General features: G+C 36.0%; 1 protein-coding gene across 14 annotated transcripts in view; it reads left to right on the top strand.

The window, feature by feature from the left end:
- GPHN (gephyrin) overlaps positions 1 to 25,757 on the top strand; it is a 651,195-nt gene that overhangs the window by 543,854 nt on the left and 81,584 nt on the right. For all 14 annotated transcript variants that reach the window (XM_055088534.1, XM_055088535.1, XM_055088537.1 and 11 more), the window contains 4 exons: positions 7,419 to 7,511; positions 16,924 to 16,979; positions 22,880 to 22,999; positions 24,728 to 24,786. In XM_055088534.1, coding sequence (XP_054944509.1) covers positions 7,419 to 7,511; positions 16,924 to 16,979; positions 22,880 to 22,999; positions 24,728 to 24,786 — 328 coding nt within the window. The remainder of the gene's footprint in view (positions 1 to 7,418; positions 7,512 to 16,923; positions 16,980 to 22,879; positions 23,000 to 24,727; positions 24,787 to 25,757) is intronic.

Raw genomic sequence — 25,757 nt, forward strand, 5'->3', positions numbered from 1 at the left:
AAATAATTATACTCCAGTAAAGGTTTTTTAAAAACAAAAAAAGAGTGAAGTCTCTATTTCTCCCAATCCTGTGGAGCTCCTGCAATCAAGCCCCACTGGCCTTCAAAGCCAAGTGCTCTGGGGGCTCCTATTCCTGGTGCCTTTCCCATTTTTAATCTGGTTATTAGATCTGTTTGTTTTTGAGTTGTAGGATTTCTTTATGTATTCAGGAGAGATTAACCCCTTATCAGATATATGATTTGCAGATATTTCTCCCATTTTGAAGTTTGCCTTTTCACTCTGTTGATAGTATCCTTTGATGCACAAGAGTTTTTAAGTTTGATGTTGTCCCCTGTGTCTATTTTTGCTTTAGTTGCCTGTGCTTTTGTTGTCATATTCAGGAAATCATTGCCAAATCCAAAGTCATGAAGCCTTTCCTCAATGTTTTCTTCTAAGAGTTTTATAGTTGTTGGTTTTACATTTAGGTCTTTAATCTTTTTTGAGTTAAGTTTTGTATATGGTGGAAGATAAAAGAGTCCAGCTTCATTCTTTCAAATGTGGCTATCCAGTTTTCCCAACATCATTTTTTGAAAAGGTTATCTTTTCCCCATTGAGTGGTCTTGATATCCTTGTCAAAGGTCATTTGACCATATACGTGAGTGTTTATTTCTGGGCTCTATTCTCTTCTGTTTGTATTAGACAGAGTTCTCCAGAGAAACAGAACCAACAGAATATATATAGGAAGAGATTTATTATGAGGAATTGACTCACATGATTATGGAGGCTGAGAAGTCCCATGATTTGCCATCTGCAAGCTGGCCACCGAGGAAAGCTGGTATTATAATTCCAGTCCAAGTCCAAAAGGCTGCAAACCAAGGGAGTTGATATAAAGCCCATCCAAGGGCAAGCGAAGACCAATGTCCCAGGTCAAACAGGCAGGCAGAAAGCAAAAGGGACAATTTTTTTCCTCCACCTTTTTGTTCTATTCAGATGCCCAGTGGATAGAATGATGCCACCCACAATAGGGAGGGTGATATACTTTATTGATTCCACCAATTCAAATACTAATCTCATCTGGAAAAACTCTCACAGACACACCCAGAAATAATGTTTAATCTAGGTATCTCATGGCCAGTGAAGATGACACATAAAATTAACTATCAAACCATTGGTCTATTTGTCTGTCTTTATGCTAGTGCCACTCTGTTTTTCTTACTGTAGCTTTGTAATATGTTATAAAATCAGGAAGTGTGAGTCTTACAACTTTGCTTTCTTTATAATCGTTTTGGCTGCTCAGGGTCTCCTGAGATTCCATATGAATTTTAGGATGAATTTTTCTATTTCTGCAAAAAATGCCATTTGCATTTTTATTGAGATTACGTTGAATCCATAGGTGGCTTTGGATGGCATGGGCACTAAGAATATTATGTCTTTCAATCCATGAACAAAGGATGTCTTTCCATTTATTTGTATCTTCTTTATAATTTCTTTCAGCAATGTTTTATAGTTCCCATTAATACCTCACTCCTTTTTATGGCCAAGTAATATTTCATTTTATGTATATACCATGTTTTATTTATCCATTCATCAATTGATGGACTGTTGGATTGTTTCCATCTTTTGACTGTTAATGAATAATGCTGCAATTAGTATTTGTGTACAGGTTTTTGCATGGACATATGTTTTCATTTCTCTTGGATTTGTCCTTGCCTTTTAAGAAGAACTGAATTTAAATAATAGCAGAGACTCCTCTGGAAGTCTAGGCTGCTAAAAGTCATTTTAAATATAACCTGTATTTGTTGCTTTGATTAGCCATAAATGAAAAATACAGTTCTCTTTCTTCAGAAACTTAAGAAACCAAACACACACTTTTCTCACACTCACCACCTTGAGAACTCTTACACACAATTTTGCAAATACTTGCTGATATATTACTAACTGAGTATACAAGAGTAGTATTCAAAGGGGCAATAATCAAGGAGAACCTACTATCTTAAATGGGGTCTTGAAATAGGTGATAGACATTTATTGATATCAAAAAGGAAGATGATAGTCCAGGTTTAGGCAAGCCATGACTGTAAGCATGGAGGTGAGCATCCATTACACACACACAAACAAAACGACTTGCTTAGAGGAGTCTAAGTGGGAAATAATGAGAGTAGAAGTTAACAAGATGTCCTTCTCCATTTTATGTATTCTCTGGATGAAGTTGGTTGTATTTGATTGATATGACCTTTTTCTCTATTTACCTGACATTTCTTTCCCTCCTTAGTTCTGATCATTAATGTACTCAATCATTGACTCAGTCATTCAACAAACATTTACTGGGTGCCTTTTAAGTATCAAGCACTGTGCTTGGTACTGGGGATACAATGATGGGTGAGATATGCTGTGACAACAAGGAATTAACAACCTGATGGAGAAGTCAAGATAATTTCACAAACAACTGTAATGTAATGTGGAAAGTGTACCATAACAGATGGATACAAATGTTTTAAGAATATGAAGACTAAGTACAATCCCTCCAAACCATTCTGTATCTTGTCACTAGGCAAGTTCATAAAAAGTTCCATTATCTCTGAAGAGACTTAAACACTGCTGGGAGGTTAACCTGAAGTCATTACTCTGCTTAAAAATCCTACATTGGATTCCCATTTTCATAAGATTAAGTTTAAACTCCCTCGATCCTGCTTCCATTGTCTAAAATGCCCCCTCCTTTCTCCTACTTGGTTCTTACTTCAAACTGTAAAACTCAGCATAGATACCTCATCTAGGAAGATTTTCTTGATGTTCCACAAATTGTTGGTTAGGTGGTTTTTTCTGTATGCTTCCGATATTGCCCTGATCATATATCTGTCACTGCCCATATCATACTATCTTGTAATCATGTTTTTATTTTTCCATATCCCCCTCTCTCACATGCACTGTTACATGTGAATTCCTTGAGGAATCAGCCAGGTCTTACTAGTATTTTTGTCCCCAGTGTCTAGCATATAGTAGGTTCCCAGTGTTTGATAAATAAATTGGTCAATGAACTAACTTTTCCTGTTTAGAGACAGAAGACCAAAGACATGACATCTGAGCTGAAACTTAAAGGTTGCCTAAGATTCACTAGGGGGAGAAAAGAAGGAAAAAAGGTATTCCTGTCCAAGGCAACATTATTTGCAATGGCATAAAATAAGAAAAAGCCCACCATGTTTAAGATGTGGCAAATCATTCTTTGTATCAGAAACTGGACACTTGTCAGAAATAAAGCTCAATCTCAGTATAAACATTTTTCAAATTATGCTAGGCAAGTCTTATGCTAGCACTACAGAATTCTTAAAATAGGATCTGTATATTATTTTGTAGCCTAATGAAGCTTGGGTGGATTGTAGCATTTAAATAACTCGCTTATAGGATGTAAAGAAAAGGGAACCTCCTCATACACTGTTGGTGGGAATGTAAATTGGTACAGCCTCTGTGGAAAATAGTATGGAAGTTTCTCAAAAAACTAAAAACAGAACTACCATATGCCCCAGCAATTTCACTCCTGGGTATATATCCAAAAAAGCAAAAACACTAATTCGAAAAGATACATGCACCCCAGTGTTCATGGCAGCATTATATATGATTGCCACGATATGGAAGCAGCCTAACTGTCCATCAGGGGATGAACAGATAAAGAAGATGTTACACACACACACACACAAACACACACACACACAAACACACACACACACACTGGACCACTACTTAGCCATAAAAAAGAATGAAATTTTGCCATTTGCAGCAACATGAATAGACTTGGAGGGCATTATGCTAAGTGAAGTAAGTTAGAGAAAGACAAATACTGTATGATATCACTTATATGCAGAATCTAAGAAATACAACAAATTAGTGAATATAATAAAAAAGCAGACTCACAGATGTAGAGAACAAGCTAGAGGTTACCAGGGTGGGGAGGAAAGAAGGAAGGGGCAAGTTAGAGGTAGGGGAGTAAGAGGTACAAATTATTAGGTATAAAATAAGCTACAATCATATATTATACAACACAGAGAATATAGCCAATATTTTGTAATAACTATAAAGGGAGTATAACCTGTAAAAATTGCAAACCACTGTATTGTACACCTGTAACTTATAGAACATTTAAAGCAACTATACTTCAATAAATAATTAAATAAACTCACTTATTCTTGTCGTATGTACATCTTCTCAATCCAGAGTTATTATTTGAGCCTCCTCAGATTTGAGGGCTAATTTTTAGTGTTTATGTGTATGGTAGGATGGGGGTAGGGGGTCAATTATTATTGGAAACTTACAGAACAGAGTTTTTACTTTAGTTTCCAGAATCTAATTTTGTCAAATTATGATTGAGTAGACTCTATACCTTAGGAACCCTCCAGAGTGGAATTGCACAGTAAGATATATGAGTAACTCAGGCATTAAAGGGAGAAATCAAGTCAGCTGATACTCTTTTCTCTAAATTGGCTATCAATAAGAACTTAGTTAACTTATGTTAAGCCACTACGATATCTACAACTGTCAGTATCAACAGCCTTTCAAACTTAGCATACTAAGTGTTCAACCTCTTTCTTTCTGGAATACAGGAATAAAAAGAGCCATGATGAGCATGTATCACTTCTCTTGGGCTACTGGCAAGGACTTAGGAAGGAAAAATAACATGTGCTAGCTGTTGATGCCATCAGTTCTTTGTAGTTTTTTGTGGTGGTGGTAACACACACATAAAATAAGATTTACCATTTTAATTGTGTTTAACTGTACAGTTCAGTGACATTAAATACATTTACATTATTCTGCAGCTATCATTACCATCCATCTCCAAAACATTTTCATCTCCCCACACTGAAACTCCATACTCATTAAAAAATAACTTCCTATTCCTCCCTCTTCCCAGCCCATGGCAACCACCATTCTACTTTTTGATACTATGATTTTGATTTTGAATATTCTGATTACCTCATATAAGTGGAATCATACAATATTTGTACTTTTGTGACTGGCTTATTTCACTTATTTTATAATGTCTTCAAGTTTCATCCATATTATGGCATGTTTCAGAATTTCCTTCCTTTTTAAGGCTGAATAATATTCTTATATGTATATAATACATTTTGTTTATCCATTCATCTGTCATTAGACACTTGGGTTACTCCCACTTTTTGACTACTGTATTGTGAATAATGCTGCTATTAAAATAGTGCACAAATACCTGTTCAAGTCTCTGCCGTTAATTCTTTTGAATATATACCTAGAAGTGGAATTGCTGGATTATATAGTAATTCTATGTTTAATTTTTTGAGGAATCACCTTGTAGCTTTTTTAAATGTCAGGGGAACAGAGGAAGAGCAGTACATGGAGAGTATGTAGCTATTGCCATTGTAGTAATGATTGATGCTCTAAGATCTAAATTTCAATCCTACCTTAGCCACCTGTGAAATATATGACCTTGGATAAGTTACTTACCCTGTTTAAACTTCTCTTTTTTCATATGTAAAATGAATATAATAATGCTTTGCTAGATTTTTTAAGGATTAAATGAGATTATATATGTATATGATATTACTTAGTAACTTATAAAATGCTATATAAACATTTACTAGATTAACTGGACCAGCTGCCAGAAAAACTCAGCCCTGCTACTATATTTGATTATTAACCACTGTTACTGAGCTATTCCAAATCCCAGAAAATTATTCTCTTAGGATCTGAACTGGCATAGCACTTATATTTTCATTCGCCACACCAGACCAGAATAGTTTCAGATAAGGAGCTACCCCAGGTAGTTTATTTGTGACCCTGGGCAGATGCCGTGGGGCTCACTACCAGAGACTACCTTATAGCTTCAGATTCATTTGGGAGTTAATGTTGTATATATGAATACAAACCAGACCCTCTGGTCCTACCACTTCCCTGGTCTTACAAAGTATGGTCCATAGCTACAGAATAGCTTCAATCTCCTGGGAGTACCTACAGCTAGAATCTGCTAAGAAGTTCTCCCTTACAATTCAGGTGTCACTTTCTTTAAAAAGAAAGAGTCAATATCACTATCACTGTGGATCAGAGTACAAAATTTAAAATCTGTCTGTCCTTACTTCTTTGTCCTGGAATCTGGAAACCAGAGGCTCTAGGTGGCTAAGAAGGACAAAGCTAAAAACAAAAAAGAAATAAACAAAAAAAGACTCATCCAGCTCTGGAAACAATGGAATTTTCTACATCTATACAAACATCTTATGTAAATCAAGTTCTATATTACTTATAGTCTTTGGAGAGAAGCTTGATTTTTTTTCCTCCTCCTCTTCTTCCTTCTCTATCTCCTATTAATTATTCTGTTACTTCTTTAAAATAATAACAATAGTAATAATAATAATAATGACAGATTCTGACTAGAGGATTTAAGGAATTGGTCATGACTCTTGAAACTTTTATTCTTTTTGGCACTAAATCAAACTCCTGAGCTGTAACCAAATGTGATTGTCATCCAGAGTGGATGAATAGTGGTTTGAATAGTCACTTCACACAATAGGTCACTGGTGCTCTTATAGTCACTAATTTTTTTAGGTTAATAAAGCCAAAATTTTGGCTAAAGTTAAATAGAATGATAAGGAAGCTCCTTTCTTTTCTATACTTTTCTCTTCTAAAGGATAAAAAGCTCTAAAAATTACATGTGATCATTGTAGAAAACTTGGAAATTTTCAGAAAATTATAGCAAAGGGTATAAAATTATACATAATTCTAACATACTACAGTAAACAAATACTTTATATTTTCATGTATGCCTTTCCCATCTTTTTCTATTGCTCTATATACATATATCTTAACATAGGATTATACATTATATGTACAGTTCTGCATGTTTTTAAAATGTATGTCATAAGAATTTTCCTGTGTCAGTGAATATTTTTCACAAATATTACTTTAGCCTGTATAATATTTTATCATAAGGATACATCATTGTTTAAATTTCTGTATTGTTAAGCTTTTGATTTCTTTCCATTTCTCACTAATGTAAGCAACTCTGAAATAAACATGTACAGAAAGATTTATCCATTTTCTTAAGATAGATTTCTAGAAGTGAAATTACTGGGTCAATGACTATGACTGTTTAAGAATTTACTTTTTAAAGAAAATCATCTTTGGATTGTTAAAGGATTAATGACACAGCAACTTGAACACATCTTTGATGACTGTGTAGCTACTCATATTCAAATAATCTCTGCAAGCATTGCTATTAATTGACTGAACCTTAATCTTTCATTTCAGACACTAGGATGCATCTCTTCCTTCTGTCGCCTATTCCTTGGGATAGAAATCAGGAGATCTGACTGAGCCCTTATACAAGCCTTGTCAGACAAGTACATATGTCCATCTTGTTTAGGACTACCTGTTTAACCCACTGCACTTAACATCCATATTTTCCTTCTTTTCTCTTACAGATGGAATGGGGCGAGTCCTTGCTCAAGATGTATATGCAAAAGACAACCTACCCCCGTTCCCAGCATCAGTAAAAGATGGCTATGCTGTCCGAGGTAAATATTTTGGTTTTCTTGAGTATCAACATACTCACATTGTAATTTTTTTATTTTTTCAGATTTTTGGCTTAGCCCAGGTACCTAATGACTATTACATCTATTTCCCCCTTGTCTGTCAAAATAATTTTATTCACAGATAACAATGTTAACCTACACCTATATATTTTCCAGCACAATCTTGATTAAAACTTTTCAGTGACAGTACTACAGTTACTTGAAAATTCTTACTTACAAATAAATATGTAGAGGTTGATAACAACACTGTATCGTGATTTATTCTTTCGGCCTCTACACATACCAGATGGCAGACAGTCTTGGTCTGGAAGTCCAAATGTTTTCTAGTTGAAAACATCTATATGGTCCAAGAAAGAAGAGCAAACTCCCAAGACAGGGATAAAGTGGGGAAGTTTTTTTCTCCTGCTTTAAACTCAAACATCAATAAGGGCTTCATAGAAAGCAAGCATGAGGGAAACCTCTAATTCCCTAGAAGATTCCATATTTCAAGGCTCTGAAGCCCCAGATGGTACCAGCAGCTCATGCCTTTAGAGTTGCCTGGGATTGCATAAAGCTCAAAAGCAAATACTAAATAGCATTTGCCTGCCTAAAGTCCAATCTACGAAAGAACCCAAAATGAAAATGCAACTGAATTGCTTAGAAACTATTATTGGTTATTAACTCAAGGCTGGTATCATTGAAGAAATGTCTAAAAACATTTCCCAGTTTATCAGAGCTGTTAAGAAGGCCAGTTCCTTTTTAATGGTCATTTATGTAGTCCCTTACTTGATTTTTTGGTTTTGGATTTTTTTTTACTCTAGCTACTGAAATAATTTCCTCTTTCTTGTAATTAAATACGTTCATTGACCTCCTCCGTGTTCCATTGCCATCTCTTAGCAGTATCTTTCTCTGTTGGAGACAGTAGAACAAATGGTTAAGATTATGGACTTTGAGTGATAACAAAATGAGTGATAACAAAGTAAGAGTGATCTGGGTTCTAGCACCAGTTCCATCTATGTAACTTTGAGCAAATCACTAAAATTTTTTTAGCCTTGGTTTTCTCATCTATAAAGTGGTGATAATTATAACAGTATTTATCCCAACAGGTTATTGTGAGAATTAAGTGAGACTGTAGAAGGCCTTAAAGTATATGGCAAACACACACACACAAAAAAGCACTCAATAGGTTTTTTTTTAATGTTTAATAATAGTACCTGTTATTACTATTATTATTACTTTTTTATTATTATTATCACATTTTCTTAAACCATCTCTGAAAAAAGGATAACATTTATCTAAACTGTTATTCTAATAAAATGGTGGAGAGATTAATTCCTACTAGTGTATTCTTTCTCAGGAAACTGTCTTAAATGCACCTCATTCAGCTCTATCTCACAAATTAGAGTATTTCTGAAAATATAAGTAACAAATCCCCAATGCCTCCTATGTTTTCTCTTCCAAATTCATTTCTTCTATAGTGTTTATTATAATGAATATTATCCAGAAAGAAAATTATTTTGGTCTTCTGATAGCCTCACTGGCTCTTGTTTCTTATTCCCTCTAAAATGTAAATTCTGTTTGAACTTATAATTGGTAGCCATATTGGATTGCTATGAAATGATGAATTCTTACTTCCAGAGTAGAACAAACAACTACAGCAGATGAAACACCAAAAGGACAAGAAAGTCTATTTTTTATATTCTTGGTAATGTATAAAGTAAGAGAAAGTGAGAAAATAAATTATATTAGGCAGAATTATTCTGAAACAGAAAATTGTTCTGTGATTTTTAGATGAGGTAGCAGCAGCTCAATAAAAAGAAACTATTGCTTTTGGCTTTTCTAGTTAGCCCAGTGAGCCAGGAAAGATCCTTTCTGCAACTGTAGAATCTGTCAAAGAAATTTATATATAAAGTTACCATTTAGTATATCATATTTATTCTTTTGTTTTAGAGTGGTGCTGATTTTAGTTATTTCACACACATATGCAAACACACACACACACACACACACACACAAACATTTAAAATGACATCTCACGGTATAAAATGTTCAACAGATAATCCACCATGCAGCTAATTCACATTATTTCTTTTCCTGTGAAACATTGCTAGTTCTCTAAGATATGGAATGTATAACAAAGACATAACACATAACAGATAACCATCATGGATATGGTTAAATTTCAAAGTAGGAATGACTGGTTAATTATGATCAACGTCATAATTAAGGCAGCAGAAGTCATCAGTGAACAAAAAGGCATGGTCTTAGTCTTTTCTGTGTTATAATACCAACCCCAGGCAGTGTTTTGGTAAAGAATATCCCTGAGGCTCTTGTTGTGGCTCTCTACCTCTGTACTTTGTATACCTTCTTCTCTCCATCCCTTCTTCCTTTACTCCCGTTCCTTTCTCCCCACTCCCTTTATTCTCCTTTTTTTTCTTCTCCTCTGCCTTTGCCTTAGGCCGTCCAGTAATAACCAGTGGCACCCGTGAGCATTGCTAACCCTCTAGGTGTAAAGAGGTTGCTAACTTGCTCTGGATCACTAAGCATTAGCCTGTATCCTTCAGAAACATGTGGGATAAAACTCCAAACCAGTTGGAGGATCACTTGCTTTAAGGTATGTGGGTTGAAAAGTCAAGACAGTAACAAATAGCTAAAGAAATAAGAAATAGGAACAGCTTTTAAAAAATAAGAAAGAATAGAGTATAAAGAAGACAGGAATCAAGTGATGATGATGTAAACTAATAAACCTAAAACTACATTCAGGAGGGAATGAATTTGAATGATGAAAGCAGAGAAAAGAAAATGAAAGTAGCATTTACCAGTTAGAAGCAATACAATAGTTTTATTTGTATTTTTGAGGAGTTATTTCTCCCTTCACACTGATTAAGCCAACCATCTTCTTCTTTTTTTTTTTTTTTTTTTTTTTTTTTGCGGTACGCGGGCCTCTCACTGTTGTGGCCTCTCCCATTGCGGAGCACAGGCTCGGGACGCGCAGGCTCAGCAGCCATGGCTCACGGGCCCAGCCGCTCTGCGGTATGTGGGATCTTCCCGGACCGGGGCACGAACCCATGTCCGCTGCATCGGCAGGCGGACTCTCAACCACTGCGCCACCAAGGAAGCCCCCAACCATCTTCTTGATGCATTCACACGCTCCTATAGAGATGTGGGTGTCCATTGTCTCACAATTGCTTCTTAGATGTTAATAAAGGTAAAAATATCTCAGAATACCAAATTCACTCTCTTGAAAATGTTCAATTTGAAAGGCTTATCACTTCAGAATTAGTTTTGGGATTATTTAAGAAAAGGGAAAATTATAAACAAGCCAGTAATTATTTTGAGAACCATGTGCAACAAACAATTCTGGAAAATTATATTAAGAGAAATCCTTGCCATTTAGGTTAAGTAAATATTAAAGCTTTTTCTTTTAGACATTCTGATTAAATACATGCTTATGGAAAATACAGAAAATCAAAAAGAACATTTTAACCCATTATCTCACTGTCTAGCTACTATTAACATTTTGTTGTACTTCCTTCCAGTGTGTTAAAATGCATACTAAAATTCGGTATAACCTTTTTGATTTTGAGCTAGTTCTTATTCTGTCACAAAAGTCATGTTTTAGGGTTTCTGTTTTGTCCATTTAAATCCTGTTTGGCCATAGCTAGTTTTCCAACTCAATTTGACAGCCAGTGGCCTTCCACTGTAAGACACTTTGGATGAAAAAGAAAGCCTTATGATATAGGAGTATTACTCATGTGAGCAGAGAGATAATTTGGAATAATTAATTTAAGTTAATCCCAAAAAGCTTAAAATAATGTATTTAAGGAAATAATATATCTTTTCCCAATACTAACAATATATGGGCATTTTTCTCCTGGAAGATGATGGTAAAGAATATAAAATGCCTTCTCATTCATCTGTTCTACTCCTTGCTCCCTGCTTTCCAGGCAGCAGATTTAAAATTCCAAACAACTCACCTGATTTAATCCCTCAGTATAACTGCAGCAAATATTAATCCTGTTGTGCTAGTCTTGTCACCTACCCTTGCCACCACTCCAAACTCGTTCTACAATGTTAATTTTAGTATACACATAAATATCAATACTATTACCCTGTTGCCTATCATCCAGTCTTAGACAGTTTGGTTCCATAATTAGAGATAAACAAAATCTTAGTCCCCCTGCCTTATTCCTCTGTTGAAGAATAGAGGTGCCTAGAACCTCTGAAAGTTATGCCATCTATGGCCTCTGTTTATTTTCAGTCCTAATGAGGCTTTTGTTGTTGAAAATACGTGAATAGCTATAAAGGATTTCAAGAGATTTAAAGAGAGCTCCCACATGGCTGGAAAATGAAAATGAGGGATAATTCTAGGGCAAATGGCTTGAGGATGATCATTTTCTATACATTGCCACAATGAATAGTTATCTAATGGTATCAATTTTATATCAAATGATATAATCAGAAATCTTCAAATAAAGACTAAAAGTGTTTTCTGGACATTAAAAAGGTGGAAGTGGGAGCAGTTTCAGGGTCTAGCATTAAGCATTATACAGTGCATTTGCTGTTAGGATTTGGTTTATATTGCTTTTACCTCTTCCTTCAAATTAAATTCTACAGTTACAAAACAGAAAAGAAAACTTATGAACAGAAATGCCAGAATTAGTGGGGGGAAAGAGTCTAAGCCTTTACAGAAATCCTTGGAATCCATCCATCTTTTCTAATGGCATACTGTGGCTTACTTAATTTCTTTCCAAGCTTTAGCTTCCTCTGCCACTGTACCTCCACTTCTTCCCCCTCCCACCCAAGCTGGTAGAATTCATCTTGAAAATGGCAACTTTTCTTTTACCTGTCTCTTTAATAGATATTTTAAAATAAATATCGGTAAGTTAGGTAGATTGATTGTTACTTTTCTGTCTTTATAATAAATAGTTAGCCTTGGTGTTGATGTAAAATCAGGACTTCTGTTGTAGTTCACTAATTTTTTATTTCTTAAGTTTTCTCTTAGTCTGAATTTGTCTGTATTCCCTTCAGTCTTACAGTGCTCTGCTCCTCAGAAAGGGTAGTCCGTGAACCAGCTGCATAAGCATCAACTTGTTAGAAATGTAGAACCTCAGGGCCTGTTCCAGACCTACTGAATCAAAATCTGTGTTTTAACAAGATCTCCAGGTGATTTCTATGCACATTAAGGGTTGAGAAGCACTGTTATAAGGGAAATGGTAAAAATGACTCCTCCGTTGGTACCAGGGACTTTCTATAATGTTGGTTGACTGAGCCTTCCTTAGCTAGCAATATAGAGGCATGTTTCCCAGGTGGAAATTTTCAGGGCAAAGTGGAGAACATAGTTAAAGTGAGACATATTCTCTCCCCAGTCAGTGTACCTTCCTTGGCAACAAAGCATCTTGCTTCTTAGAATCACTTAAAGGATCTTTCAGTTGTTGGCCTCCCTGACACTCTATACCAACCTTGCCCCGGATTATCTCTAGCCACTCATTATATAATGACATTTGTTCGGAGCATTTGTGCAGAACACTGATATGAGCATTTTGAGTGTATGTATATTTGCATGTGTGGGGAACAGGAGACAAGAGGAAGACTGAAGAGCAGAGGGTTTCAAAAAAGAAATAAAGGAAGTGATCCCTACCTACCACACATTTATAAAATTATTTAAGAAAATTTACAAAGCACAATACTCATGTGTACAAGATAGTTTACAAACTTCCCACCTAAGTATTATGGAAGTGCCAAATTCATTTCTTTATTTTATCAAATATTTACTGAGCATCAGTGATGAGCTAGGCACTATGCTAGACATAATCTAAGTTATATAGAATTAAACAGAGCAGTCTTTCTGAACATTCTAAAGATGGTGAATGTTGACTCATATTTTGAAGAAAACAATATACATGAACCAGCAGAAAATGGAAGGCATTCAAAATACAGCATTTTGCAGTGGAAAATATTATTTATTTTTCATTCATGCATGCATCTTTCTATAAAGATTCTTAGGAGCCACACTCATTCGTTTCTTGAACTTTCGAATACTTCGTATATTGAACATTTATTGAATACCTATTATTCAGCAGGTAGTAGGAATTTCCCTGAGACAAATAAGCAAATATTACAAATACATTAGGAAGCCATCATTAGAGTTATTTCAGGAATACACTGCAGAAACAAAAGAAGAAGTAGGTGACTCTTGAGGGAAAGGAAGTCAGATATGACTTCCTAGAGAAGGTGACACTTGAGCTGAGTCTTAAAAGCTAAGAAGTCTTTAACCAGAAGGCAGGGAGAAGAAAAGGACACTCCAAGCAGTGAGAGTAGCACATGTTATGGAGCTGAAATATGAGTCATCTTGGTATTCTCAGGTACACCTGAGAGTAGCTAGACTATAGGATAGTGGGAGGATGTGAACCAGAGCCTTTACACATACTGTTTTCTTTAGGTGAATATCTATAGATGAAGCATTTTCCTTTCCTCTCTGTCTCTCTCTCTCTCTCTCTCTCTCTCTCCCTCTCCCTCTCCCTCTCCCCCCATCTCTCCCTCTCCTTTTCCCTCTCCCTCCTCTCCCCCATCCCCACATATTTTTGCCTACTTAGCTCTTCCTCATCCTTCATATTCAAATCATAAATGCTTTTATCAGGGTGGCTTTCCCTGACCCTCCAGTGTAGTTCAGGTACTTTCAGTGTATTCTCTCATAAAACTGTGTTCCTTTCCTTTAGAATGGTTTTCTTAATTTGTATTTATATACAAATTTGTATTTATATACAAATTTATATGTTCGTTCATGTGACTATTTGATTAATATCTATCTCCCTCACTACATCGGTGGCTTTAAGAGTTTTGTTTTCACCACACCCATAGAAAGACACACATTAATACATTAGACATCACAAACCAATGATATATACATGCATATATAACATATACAATGCATATAAATATATATGCGTGCATATATATAAACAAAAATAAGTTTCTTGACACAATTTTCACCTTTACCATGTGTGACGAGATATATTTTCTGTTCTTTTTCTTTACAAGATGATTTTACAGCCCACCTCTATTTGTGATCTAGAGTTTGAAAAACATTGCAACAGACTGACACTGCATTAGAATAGAAACAATATCTAGTTTTAGTCTCTATTCTGTCCCAGCATCTAATATAACACTAAGGGCACAGAAGACACTAAGTAGAAATTTAGTGAATGAATGAAAGGAATAAAAAGCCTTAAAAGGTATTAAAGTATGGTTATGCCCATTTTTATCAGCAAGTAAACTGAAGGTTAGAGAAAGTTTTAGTAATTTGCTGAAAGTTCTGAGGCTAATAATAGGCAGAACCAGGATTCAGATTCAGCTTTTACTCTAAAACCATGCTAATTTTCCCTTGAGCAAGAAGTAAAAATAGAAAACATCTAGGTTGCTTATGGGAGGTGGAAAGCTGGTAATATCTCTATCAGAGAAATAATCAAAAATAAGTTTATTCAGTTTTGAGATGCAGTTAGTGCAGAACTCTGAAAGATAATTGACTTTAATTTTCTACAGTAAGAAAATTATGATTAACTTTAAAATACTGCAAAAATAAGTGCGGGGATAGATTAAACAAAATTGGTAAAATGTTGATAATTGTTGAAGCAGTGATTTCTATGTGTTTTAAATTGTTTCATTAAAAAAAAAAGAGGAAAGAAAAAAGAACCTATGAAAGCAGCATAAGAATACCATTGCAGGAAAACTACAGTATTCTCTTTCTTACAAGTGAACACTGAAAATACAATAGCATTCCAAAAAACACCAGAAAGCCAAGAGTTTATTAACTGAGACAATGTCTAAAAAGCACAAGATACAACATCTAGTAAGTAGAAGACACCCAGTGTTAATTTTTGTTCCTCTTCACATCAGGTTAACCAAAGCCAGCTGTGCAAAAAAGTGACTTATTATAAACATTATAAACAGTATTGTATATATAAGGCTTTAGAAAAAATACTACTTTGTAGTCACATAAAGAAACAATAGTTTTTTTTAATAAATGTAATCAGGCTACATGGATTCTCTTATATCTGGCTTTCTTTTTTAAAATTTATTTATTTATTTATTTATTTTTGGCTGCTTTGGGTCTTTGTTGCTGTGCGTGGGCTTTTCTCTAGTTGCAACGAGCAGGGGCTACTCTTCCTTGCGATGCACAGGCTCCTCATTGCAGTGGCTTCTCTTGTTGCGGAGCACAGGCTGTAGGCACGCGGGCTTCAGTAGTTGTGGCTCGCGGGCTTCAGTAGTTGTGGCTCACGGGCTCTAGAGCACAGACTCAATAGTTACGGCGCACTGGGCTTAGCCGCTCCACGGCATGTGGGCTCTTCCTGGACCAGGGCTCGAACCCGTATCCCCTACATTGGCAGGAGGATTCTTAACCATTGCACCACCAGGGAAGTCCAAGAAACAATAAATTTTATATCTCCTCTCTAAAAGAGGGAAAATACTTTTTATTATTTATCAACATGACTGTAAATATGATTAAAATATTCATATAACTAGTGTTATCTTTGCTGTGTATGTGCCCCCAAACCCTTGCTGTATGCCGATTACAAGGAGAAAATGGTCATGATCATGAAACTCATTAGGTATGCATTGCCTTGCCAATAGTATTGGTCTGAAATCCACGTTGTATGTGAAGAAAACCCTTCTGAATACATTTATCTCCAGGAATATTTTTTCATCCAGCCATTACTATACTGTATATAGAAAAAAATTGGATGAGAAGTTTTTTCCATCTCAAGTCTGAAAGTGTTCTTCCAATTTAAAAATAAACAGTCAATGGGAATTGTGATGCAGCACTGCCTGTGTATTTTGATTTAGAAACAGCATTTTGATCCATCATAAAAAAAAAAACCACTGTATTGGAAATTCAGGGACTAGGGTTTTAGTCCTAGGTCTACCACTAACCAGAACTTGTTAAAGGTACTGAACCTTTTCTACCTGAGTTTCTTCATTCTGTAACTCATTTCCTTCAAGTGTCAAATGAAGAAAAGAATATATGTTCTTCCTACTTCACTTGCTACTTCATATATATGTCTCCATGAGTGTGTACACACATATAACACATACATACCCATTTATTTAGGCTAAAAGAACTTCCTATTAAAAAGTGCAAGAGTGGAAATTATGGAACAATATGAAAACTATCTCCAGAGACACCAAGAAAAGGCACAATCTGGACCACTTCTATTGGTTCTTGTGAGTTGTGGATACCAAAGATCAAACTACTAATAACAAAGCCCTTTTGTAAACTAGGAGATTAGAAAAGTATTCCACTTTCCTGAAGCCTTATCTGATCATTTGAGTCAAATTTTAGAATTCCAACACTAGGTTCTTATTCTTTGCTATAGGTCCATTCTGATGATTGTTCTTGGTTCTGTTCATCTCACAGCTGCCGATGGCCCAGGAGATCGTTTCATCATTGGGGAATCCCAAGCTGGTGAACAGGTGAGATTCATAAGCCTGAAAGGCCCTAAAGATTTTAGTTTCATGGACTTTGGGCTTCTAATTCTAGACTTCTGCCATTGTTGTAATGGTAATCTTGGAGAAGGATTAGACAAGTTATCAAAGAGATGAAAGGATGGTTCCCATGAGAAAGAACCAAATGAATTATTTCTTAACTGAAAGAATCTGCATCTATTAATACACAGCACGGTGTTACTGGTATGTCTCAGAAGACATGCCCCACAAGCATTTTCCAGCCCTGTGATTGGATGAATCTTTCTTCTGGTATAAACATTAATGTTTGAATAGAGCTACAATTTCTAAGTGGTCTTTGCAGAGTTTTCCCCGACTCGTGTTACATACAGGGAAATTTAGAAGAAGCAGATTATTTAATCTTTCTAGCTAATCATTTTGATTAATTTTTCTCATCAGGGAGCTAACCAGAGAACAGGTATTTCTTAATAGAAATGAAGCACTAATGGGCCATGGTGGAAGTAGAGTAGAAGTCCTCTTAATTAATGCTTTGGTTACCAGTAATTGGTCATTTAATTGGAAATAAGTTACAAGTGGGAAATTATCTTTTACTTTTAAAATAAATATAAATGTAACTTAAATAAATGAACATTTATTTGTCAGTAATTTGATGGAGAGCCAAGGCTTTTCTTTTAATAAGTATCTGCTATTTGAACTTCTCTTATACCCAAAAGGCATTATATGTGATTTCAAGTTTTAGTTTCTTTAAAGTGGAAAAAAATTTAAGGCCTTTGCAAAGTATCTAAGTATAGAATCCTTCTAGATTTTTATTATATTTTTATAATTTTTTTTACAGTTGCTTCACCCATACCTAATTTGACATCAGTTTTTTTTAGCGGCCTTTTTTTAATGAGTTTTTCCAAAGGTTTAACTTAATTTTTATAGGAAAAAAATAACTCCTTTTACACTCATATATCATTGGTTTATGTAATATATATTTAAATAACTTAATTCAGTAGCAGCTATTGGCACAAACTGGTACAAACAAGTTAGGGAGCAAACTCAGTTGAATCTTAGGTGTACAAGAGAAGAGTCTAACAGTTTCAAACACAGTGTGCTGTACGCATCATTACGTTCAATAGGAAATAGAGAGTATATGTTAATCCAGTGAGTTTTGAAAGTTGGTTAAAAGAGCACCTTCCTTATTGACTAGAGCCAAAGGGAAAACCAATGCACTTTTCTCTTCTGCTACCACCAAACACTCATAAGGATTATATAAAAATAAAGGAGGAAATAAATAAATAGGGCAGTTTGAGCAAAAGCTATATCCCACGCCTTAGCATGTACTCCCATATGTACTAAAAATAGAGAGGGGTTAAGGAAGTATATAGGAGAAGGATGGTGCCAATGGTGGTAACCCCAGCTGCCTCACCTCTACATCCAAGCATTCAGGAGTACTGTGTACAGGTCTCTGAAGCTAAGCCTGGCACTGTAGTAATTAGATCTGTGTCCATGCTGTGCACAGGCTGGTTTTGCTCTTCATGACTGTTTTCCTGACAAAAAGAACAACTAGACTTAGGCCCCTTTTTTATAAATAACTTGCATTATGACCTCATAACTTACTTGACCTCTTGGTATGTGTATCCATCAACAATGGACATACAAAGCATCCATTTTATTTTAACAAAGCCCCAAAATATCAAGGAGTACTTCTCTGATCTTCAACTGAGTCTATCCAACATTTATCAAACATACCTACTGTTTGTACCAAGAAGCACTGTGCTAGGTTCTAGGAATATAAAATAGATTAATACATGATTACTACTCTTAGCAGTTTACATCTAGTGGAGGAGACAGAGTATAAACAACTAAATATAATACAGTATATTAAGTGTTAAACTAATGCTGTCAGTCATGTGCTATGGAGCACAACAGAGAGGTTGAGCATTTTGTCCTAGAAGGGCTAGGCAGATGACATTGGAGCTGGGCCTAAGAGAGTTTTACAAAAACAGAAACAGAAATGAAAAAGGAACATTCCAAGCAGAAAGAACAGTATAAGTCAAGACCCAGTGGTGTTTGAAAAATTGCATGGTATTAGGAAATTGCAAATAGTTTGTGGTAGTTACAGCCTAGAATACTTAGGCATAGGTAGCAGATTGTTAAGAGCCTTATGGACCCTTAAACTTTATTTACTAGTTAAGACTTCCAACTGATAACAAGGAACACAAGAAAAGTTGTGAAATTTAAAAATTGCCAACTTCTTGTAAGTTCTCATAAAAGTTTGATGGGAAAAAAGATCAAAACTATATAAGAAAACAGGGTTTTTCCTCAAGTTACCTGTGATGTACTTTATCTATAACTGATGTATCATACACATACACTCTTTACAGCAATCTCAGGGATCTTGCAAGAGCCAAATTGCTCACTTATTGAAAGTAAATACACTTGAACACTAGGGGACCATTGCATACACTGAGACAGTTATTTACAACATGGTTTATTGGTGTACCAAAATACTTGATCTAAAATCACTTATAGTTTGGTCCTGTTGGTTAGCATTGGACACTTTCAATTTCAGTTGTGTAATTATGAAGTGCTACCATTGGACAAAGTTCAAAAAATCCAACTCAATATCTCTATCAAGGAAAAATCAAGATTTTTATAGTTTTTACTTTATAAAGTATATAAGGTACCTATATCAATAAAAATTAAAGAAGAGTTGGTAGTCTTAACAATCTAAAGGAAGTACTTCATTTATTGCTAGAGTTTTTCCAGTTGATTCAACTCAATTGCAGTTTATATGTCTACTCTAAGTAGATATATAAATGTCTTTATATATCCAGTAATATCTTTTACATTAGATTTAATATAAGTGTGCTGGTGGGAATCCTTCACCTACCACTTAGAATTACTGGTTTTGGAGAGGAGCCAGATTTTTTATTTAGCAGCCACACAGAAACACTTCTTTAAAGTTGGTTTAAGCCAAGAAGTAGAGAAAATTACAGGTATAGCCACAGTAAAACTTAAAGTAAATTTACATAATATGGTACATTGAATCAGACTAAATTGAGGGAGGGCTCCAGGCTAACACACTTCAGCTTAAGAAGCAACTACCCTGAAACTCACTTTGGGAATCACTTTCTGCCTTAGCCAAAAAGCACTTGCAGGGGAAAAAAAGGACTTCTTTAGAAGTCCTTAAATATTTTTATTGCACAGGCTCAGAAGATAGTTTTGACATTAGCACCTCTACTAAAAAACACATATATCAAAACATTAATGCTTTTCATCAAAAATCACTGCACTGCAAAATGGTCATGTTTAGTGAATTAAGAGATGCACCAGATAATAAGTAGTATCTGGGGTTGAAAAAAAATTAATGCATTGAGGACTTCCCCAGTAGCACAGTGCTTTAGAATCCACCTGCCAATGCAGGGGCCACGGGTTCGAGCCCTGGTCCAGGGAGATCCCACATGCCGCAGAGCAACTAAGCCCGCGCCCCACAACTACTGAGCCTGCACTCTAGAGCCCGCTAACCACAACTACTGAGCCCGCGTGCTGCAACTACTGAAGCCTACGTGCCTAGAGCCCATGCTCCACAACAAGAGAAGCCACTGCAATGAGAAGCCCGCGCACCGCAACAAAGACACAATGCAGCCAAAAATAAAAATTAAAAAAAAAATTAATGCATTGATCCTTGAGCTTTTTTTAAAAATTCTATGCATTATCTTGGTAGAAAATTACATTAGAATGTAACAATTCCAAATAAGCCTGAAATGTCTTTTATTCAAATAACATAATAAGGGGATATAAAGTATGTAGTTCAATGCCAGATTTGATCCCAAGAACCTTTCTCCAGTGACTTGTGGGAAAAAATCAGTGAGAACACTGGAGTTGTAAGCCAAGAAGGATTACATGCTTCATGTAGTTGTGGTAGTGAGATCATGCATACTTATTCATTCATTCTGGAAATATTTATTGACTACCAACTTTGTGCCAGACACTTTCCAGGCTTTGGGATGATAGAGCAATAAATATGTCTGGAAAGAGGGTGATTAAAGATTAATGAAATGACTCTCCCCAAGATATAGACAGGATTAAGGGAAACTAACAAAGGAATGTGAAGCACTCAGGTACTAGCAACAGTGAGATTTCATTACCACCTCTAGGTCTGAAGGGGCAAAGGGAGAGAGTAGTACCTAGACCTGGGAGATTGATAGCTATGGGAGAGGTCCACCTAATAGGAGCTGTGGCATCAGTAGTAGAAATGACATACCCATCACCAAACTGCAGCCCAGCTGGGAAAGGGCAAGGGGAATAAAAATTGTACTTCTCTCTGTCTCCTACCCTCTGATCTCTTGTTGGCCCCTCCCATTGGCTGAACCTAACCAGAAGCCAGAGTGATGGGAACCTGGTTGAAACAGTCCATAGAGGTTGGCCTTCTGGGCCACAGCACAGGAAAATGACGATGTAATCTAGAGAGGCAAACAGAAAATGAAAATTTCTGTCTTTATAAGTCTTATATTCTGGAATATAATAATGCACCTAACACTGAACCTAGCATATAGATTGAGTATTCAATTTATATTAGCTATTGGTGGTATTGTTTACAGCAATAACATTATGGAAATAAGCTTTTTAACGCTTTTCTAACAAATAAATTTCCAGTTTTACTTTGATTGTACATCTAGTGGAAGGGTATTTTTCCTTAATTATTCCCTAATTTTTTTGTAATGTGGTAAAAAATGTATAACATAGGGCTTCCTTGGTGGCGCAGTGGTTGAGAGTCCGCCTGCCGATGCCGGGGACACGGGTTCGTGCCCCGGTCTGGGAAGATCCCACATGCCGCAGAGCGGCTGGGCCCGTGAGCCATGGCCGCTGATCCTGTGCGTCCGGAGCCTGTGCTCCGCAATGGGAGAGGCCACAACAGTGAGAGGCCCACGTAACGGGAAAGAAAAAAAAATGTATAACATAAAAAGTACCATCTTAACCATTTTTAAGTGTACAGTTCAGTAGTGTTAAGAATATTCATGTGTTGTAACCTAAAATTTTAAATACCTAAGAAGCAGATGTCTTTGGAAAGATATCATTTTTATTGGGGAATTAATGTTAGCTCAGAATTTTCTTTTTGGGGAAATTTAAAGCATTCCTTTTCCCAAATCTGACCTAAATCATGGCCCATGACAAGTGACTCTTCTGAGGCCAGATCAAACCCATTAGATGGAGCTGACAGAAATATGATTTTTCCTTTGCTGGGAGGAAGTGTGCAGGGTAGGTCCTGTAGTCAGTCTCCCATACCATTCATATGAGAGCTCAGACAATAAAAATCTTGGATATAATATTTAACCCAAATCATTACATACACTGGAATCATTTTTAAATGATTTGTTTACATTTGTTAGACTTTTATTATTAGTTGCAAGGTGAACTAATATATTTTAGAAAGATTTTCAAGAGCAATAATTAAAATAATTTTTCTGGCCTTGCCTTTATTTAACTAAAACGTTGGTTAATAAAATACTACATTTCTCAAACATCAGAACTTCAGTAAATGATCAACATGATGGTTTTTCATAATTGTCATTCATAAAATCATATTGCATGGTATTTTTTTAAAGACTGTCAAATCACTTTACATATATTAAGAAAATTCACATTGAGTGAGAGACAGTAGTGGCAAATGTAAGTGGTAGGTCTTCAAAAGGAAAACAGGGCACCAAGAAAGACATCTAATTAAGTCATTACTTAAGTCAAATGAAAGCCTCTTTGGTGTAAGTATATCTGTTTGTGACTTTTGTTACATTTTCCCAAAATGAATAAGACTGTAAGATTTTCCTTTTATGGTTTGTTTCAAAAACTGTCACATCTCCTGCAGACTTTTCCTTTGCAGCAGTAAAGTAAATCGACTCTTTCTTGCATGTTTGTATTTCCAGCCAACTCAGACAGTAATGCCAGGACAAGTCATGCGGGTTACAACAGGTGCTCCAATCCCCTGTGGTGCTGATGCAGTAGTACAAGTGGAAGATACTGAACTGATCAGGGAATCTGATGATGTATGTCATTACCAGGTCTTATGGCTCCATTCCTATGGCAGTATTATAAGTCATGCCTATTTTCTGCAATGTTTATGAGATTAGCCCAATTTTTTTGGTTATGTTAGAACCTTACATTGTAGTGTATAGTAAATAAGGAACTGCCTTAGGCTTGAAAACCTTTTGTTATAGGAGATGTTTTTATGATCATTACTGTGATTACAGCAGAATATGAGCCACATTTGAGCCAAGAAATTTCATATGCAAGCAAGGAAAGAAACTGCCTCAAGATAGAAGAGCAGAGATATTAACTGTTGACTTACCACCTAGCTGAGAAACTTGTTCATCAAGACTAGCTTCTGGGCTTCCCTGGTGGCGCAGTGGTTGAGAGTCCGCCTGCCGATGCAGGGGACATGGGTTCGTGCCCCGGTCCCGGAGGATCCCATATGCCGCGGAGCGGCTAGGCCCGTGAGCCGTGGTCGCTGAGCCTGCGCGTCTGGAGCCTGTGCTCCGCAACAGGAGAGGCCACAACAGTGAGAGGCTCGCATACCGCAAAAAACAAAAAAAAAAGACTAGCTTCTGATAAAATGTGAAGGAGAGAACACTTGGGCAAGTTCTTCAATATTACACTAAGCCAAGCATTTAAACCAAATGACCCTTTCAGCTCTGGTTTTCTATAATTCAGGAAAATCTGTGCTGCCAAATTACAGTCTGGAAGCATTAAATTTATGTCACTTCCCCCTCTATTGCCTAAAATAAAGGACTCTGTTCTAAGTAGGCCTTTATCTCACTGAAACTAGTGGCAATTATTGAAACCAGAGAATCAGTCACTAATAAAAGAATAATTTCAACTGAGGTTTTAATGACTGGCTATCTTACTTGTTTTGAAAAGAAGTTTAAGATATCTTATATTTTTAAAGTTAGAATTAATAACAAATATATATTCTCCTCGGCTGGGTATATAGTAAAATTTGGCCATGCTGAGACACACCCTCTTTTCTTGATTTGGGGATTTTCTCTTTAATCACCTTCCCACAAGTAAGGCTTATAAAATTCAACTCTTGGCACACAGATCACATTGCCCTGCTGTTAAAACTGTCCAACAGATTTATTGGCATCAGTGAAGCCAGCAGAGCATTGAAATCCAGAACACATGCCTCCACAGACTCTGCCAGATGACAAGACACAGTTCCAGTGTCACAATGTTATTCACAGTCCATAAATGTAAAAATGATGATCACCATTAATTTATAGAAATCTACTACCAGATAAACTATAAGTCCTTCACTGAAATTTCTGCAGGTATTTCAGAAATACCTGCAGGTATATATGCAAGGAACCTTGGCATAGTATTGAACCCGTGATTTAGAAGAAACAGGTTATCTCCATGCACATTCACTGTATCTATTAGGGTAGCCATCTTTTTTTTTTTTTTTTTTCCTTAAGAATGCTGCTTACAAAGTAAGAGTCAGTATTTGAATTGGTACATTTTTTAAAAGCATGAGAATCAGTGAAAATGTTTGTTTGTTTATTTATTCATTCATTCCTTGGCATCAAACCTGATTTTTCAGGAACCTGTGGTAGAAATTCATCATGTTCAAAGGGTTTAGCAAAGGCTTTTCTGTTCCTCTATATTTTTATATATTCTGGGCCTATCTGATGATGAAGGCATCTAAGTAGCTAAATTCTATTGATCAAAATTCAGTTAGATTGTTCTGTTTCAAATTACATGATTTGCTCTTATTATAGGGCACTGAGGAGCTTGAAGTACGAATTCTGGTGCAGGCTCGGCCAGGCCAAGATATCAGGTAAGTTCATAACATATAGAATGTATAGCCAACTTTTGTTTCTGCCATGATCATGAACTCAGGAGAGCATGGCTATTATAAATTCAAAGCTCAGTCAGTTAACCATTAGCTTTCAGGGCTTTTAACAAGTAGCAAAATTAATTTTCTGAATTCTGTATCCCAAGTCTGCCCTCCCTACTTTTTTGTAAAGTTGGTAAAGGCAAATGAAATATTCAAAAGCAACATGAGAAGCAGGCAAAGTCATGAGCCTACATAATTCACAGTTAATCCTCCTCCTAGATAATCCAGAATTACCCATCCCTACCCCTTGGTAATCCAGAATTTGATATTAACACAGATACTTTCAGAGTTGAGTATTTATATAATTAGCTGAAAGCCCCTCCTCTACTGACTGCCAATAATAATGGAATAATGTACTACTGCTTATATACAAAGATGAGACTACTGCCTTACCATAAGTAGTGTATATATGTCAAATGATTTTTCTTACAATTGAATATGTTTGCCCTGATTCTATTAATGCTAATTTGCTCAACATTTTGTAACAAAGCTACACTTCTCCAGTTCCTGTGGCGGCAGGCGAATGTGAATGGACCTCTACAGCCACAGAACTGGACAACCTAAGTGTTCTAAATGGAACTTATCTCCATGACTGTAACCTCATTAGCATTATTCTCCTCACCACAAAGCTAACAAGCTATGGACATGCATTAGATATTTTCATATAAATGCTTGCCTTACATCAAAGAAAGATTGCAATTGGTGTTTTGGACTGTAATGTGATACAAAACAATTTATAAAATAATTTTCAAACATGAAGTAACATACTCCTGTTTCACAGCAATAGATACAAATCTATTTCTGTCTTCTGTTACGTGATTTAATTTTTTTAATTAAAAAAGCATAGGGCCTCCCTGGTGGCGCAGTGGTTGCGCGTCCGCCTGCCGATGCAGGGGAACCGGGTTCGCGCC

This window comes from Physeter macrocephalus, chromosome 11, assembly GCF_002837175.3.
Source record: "Physeter macrocephalus isolate SW-GA chromosome 11, ASM283717v5, whole genome shotgun sequence".
In the NCBI taxonomy this organism is placed as follows: domain Eukaryota; kingdom Metazoa; phylum Chordata; class Mammalia; order Artiodactyla; family Physeteridae; genus Physeter; species Physeter macrocephalus.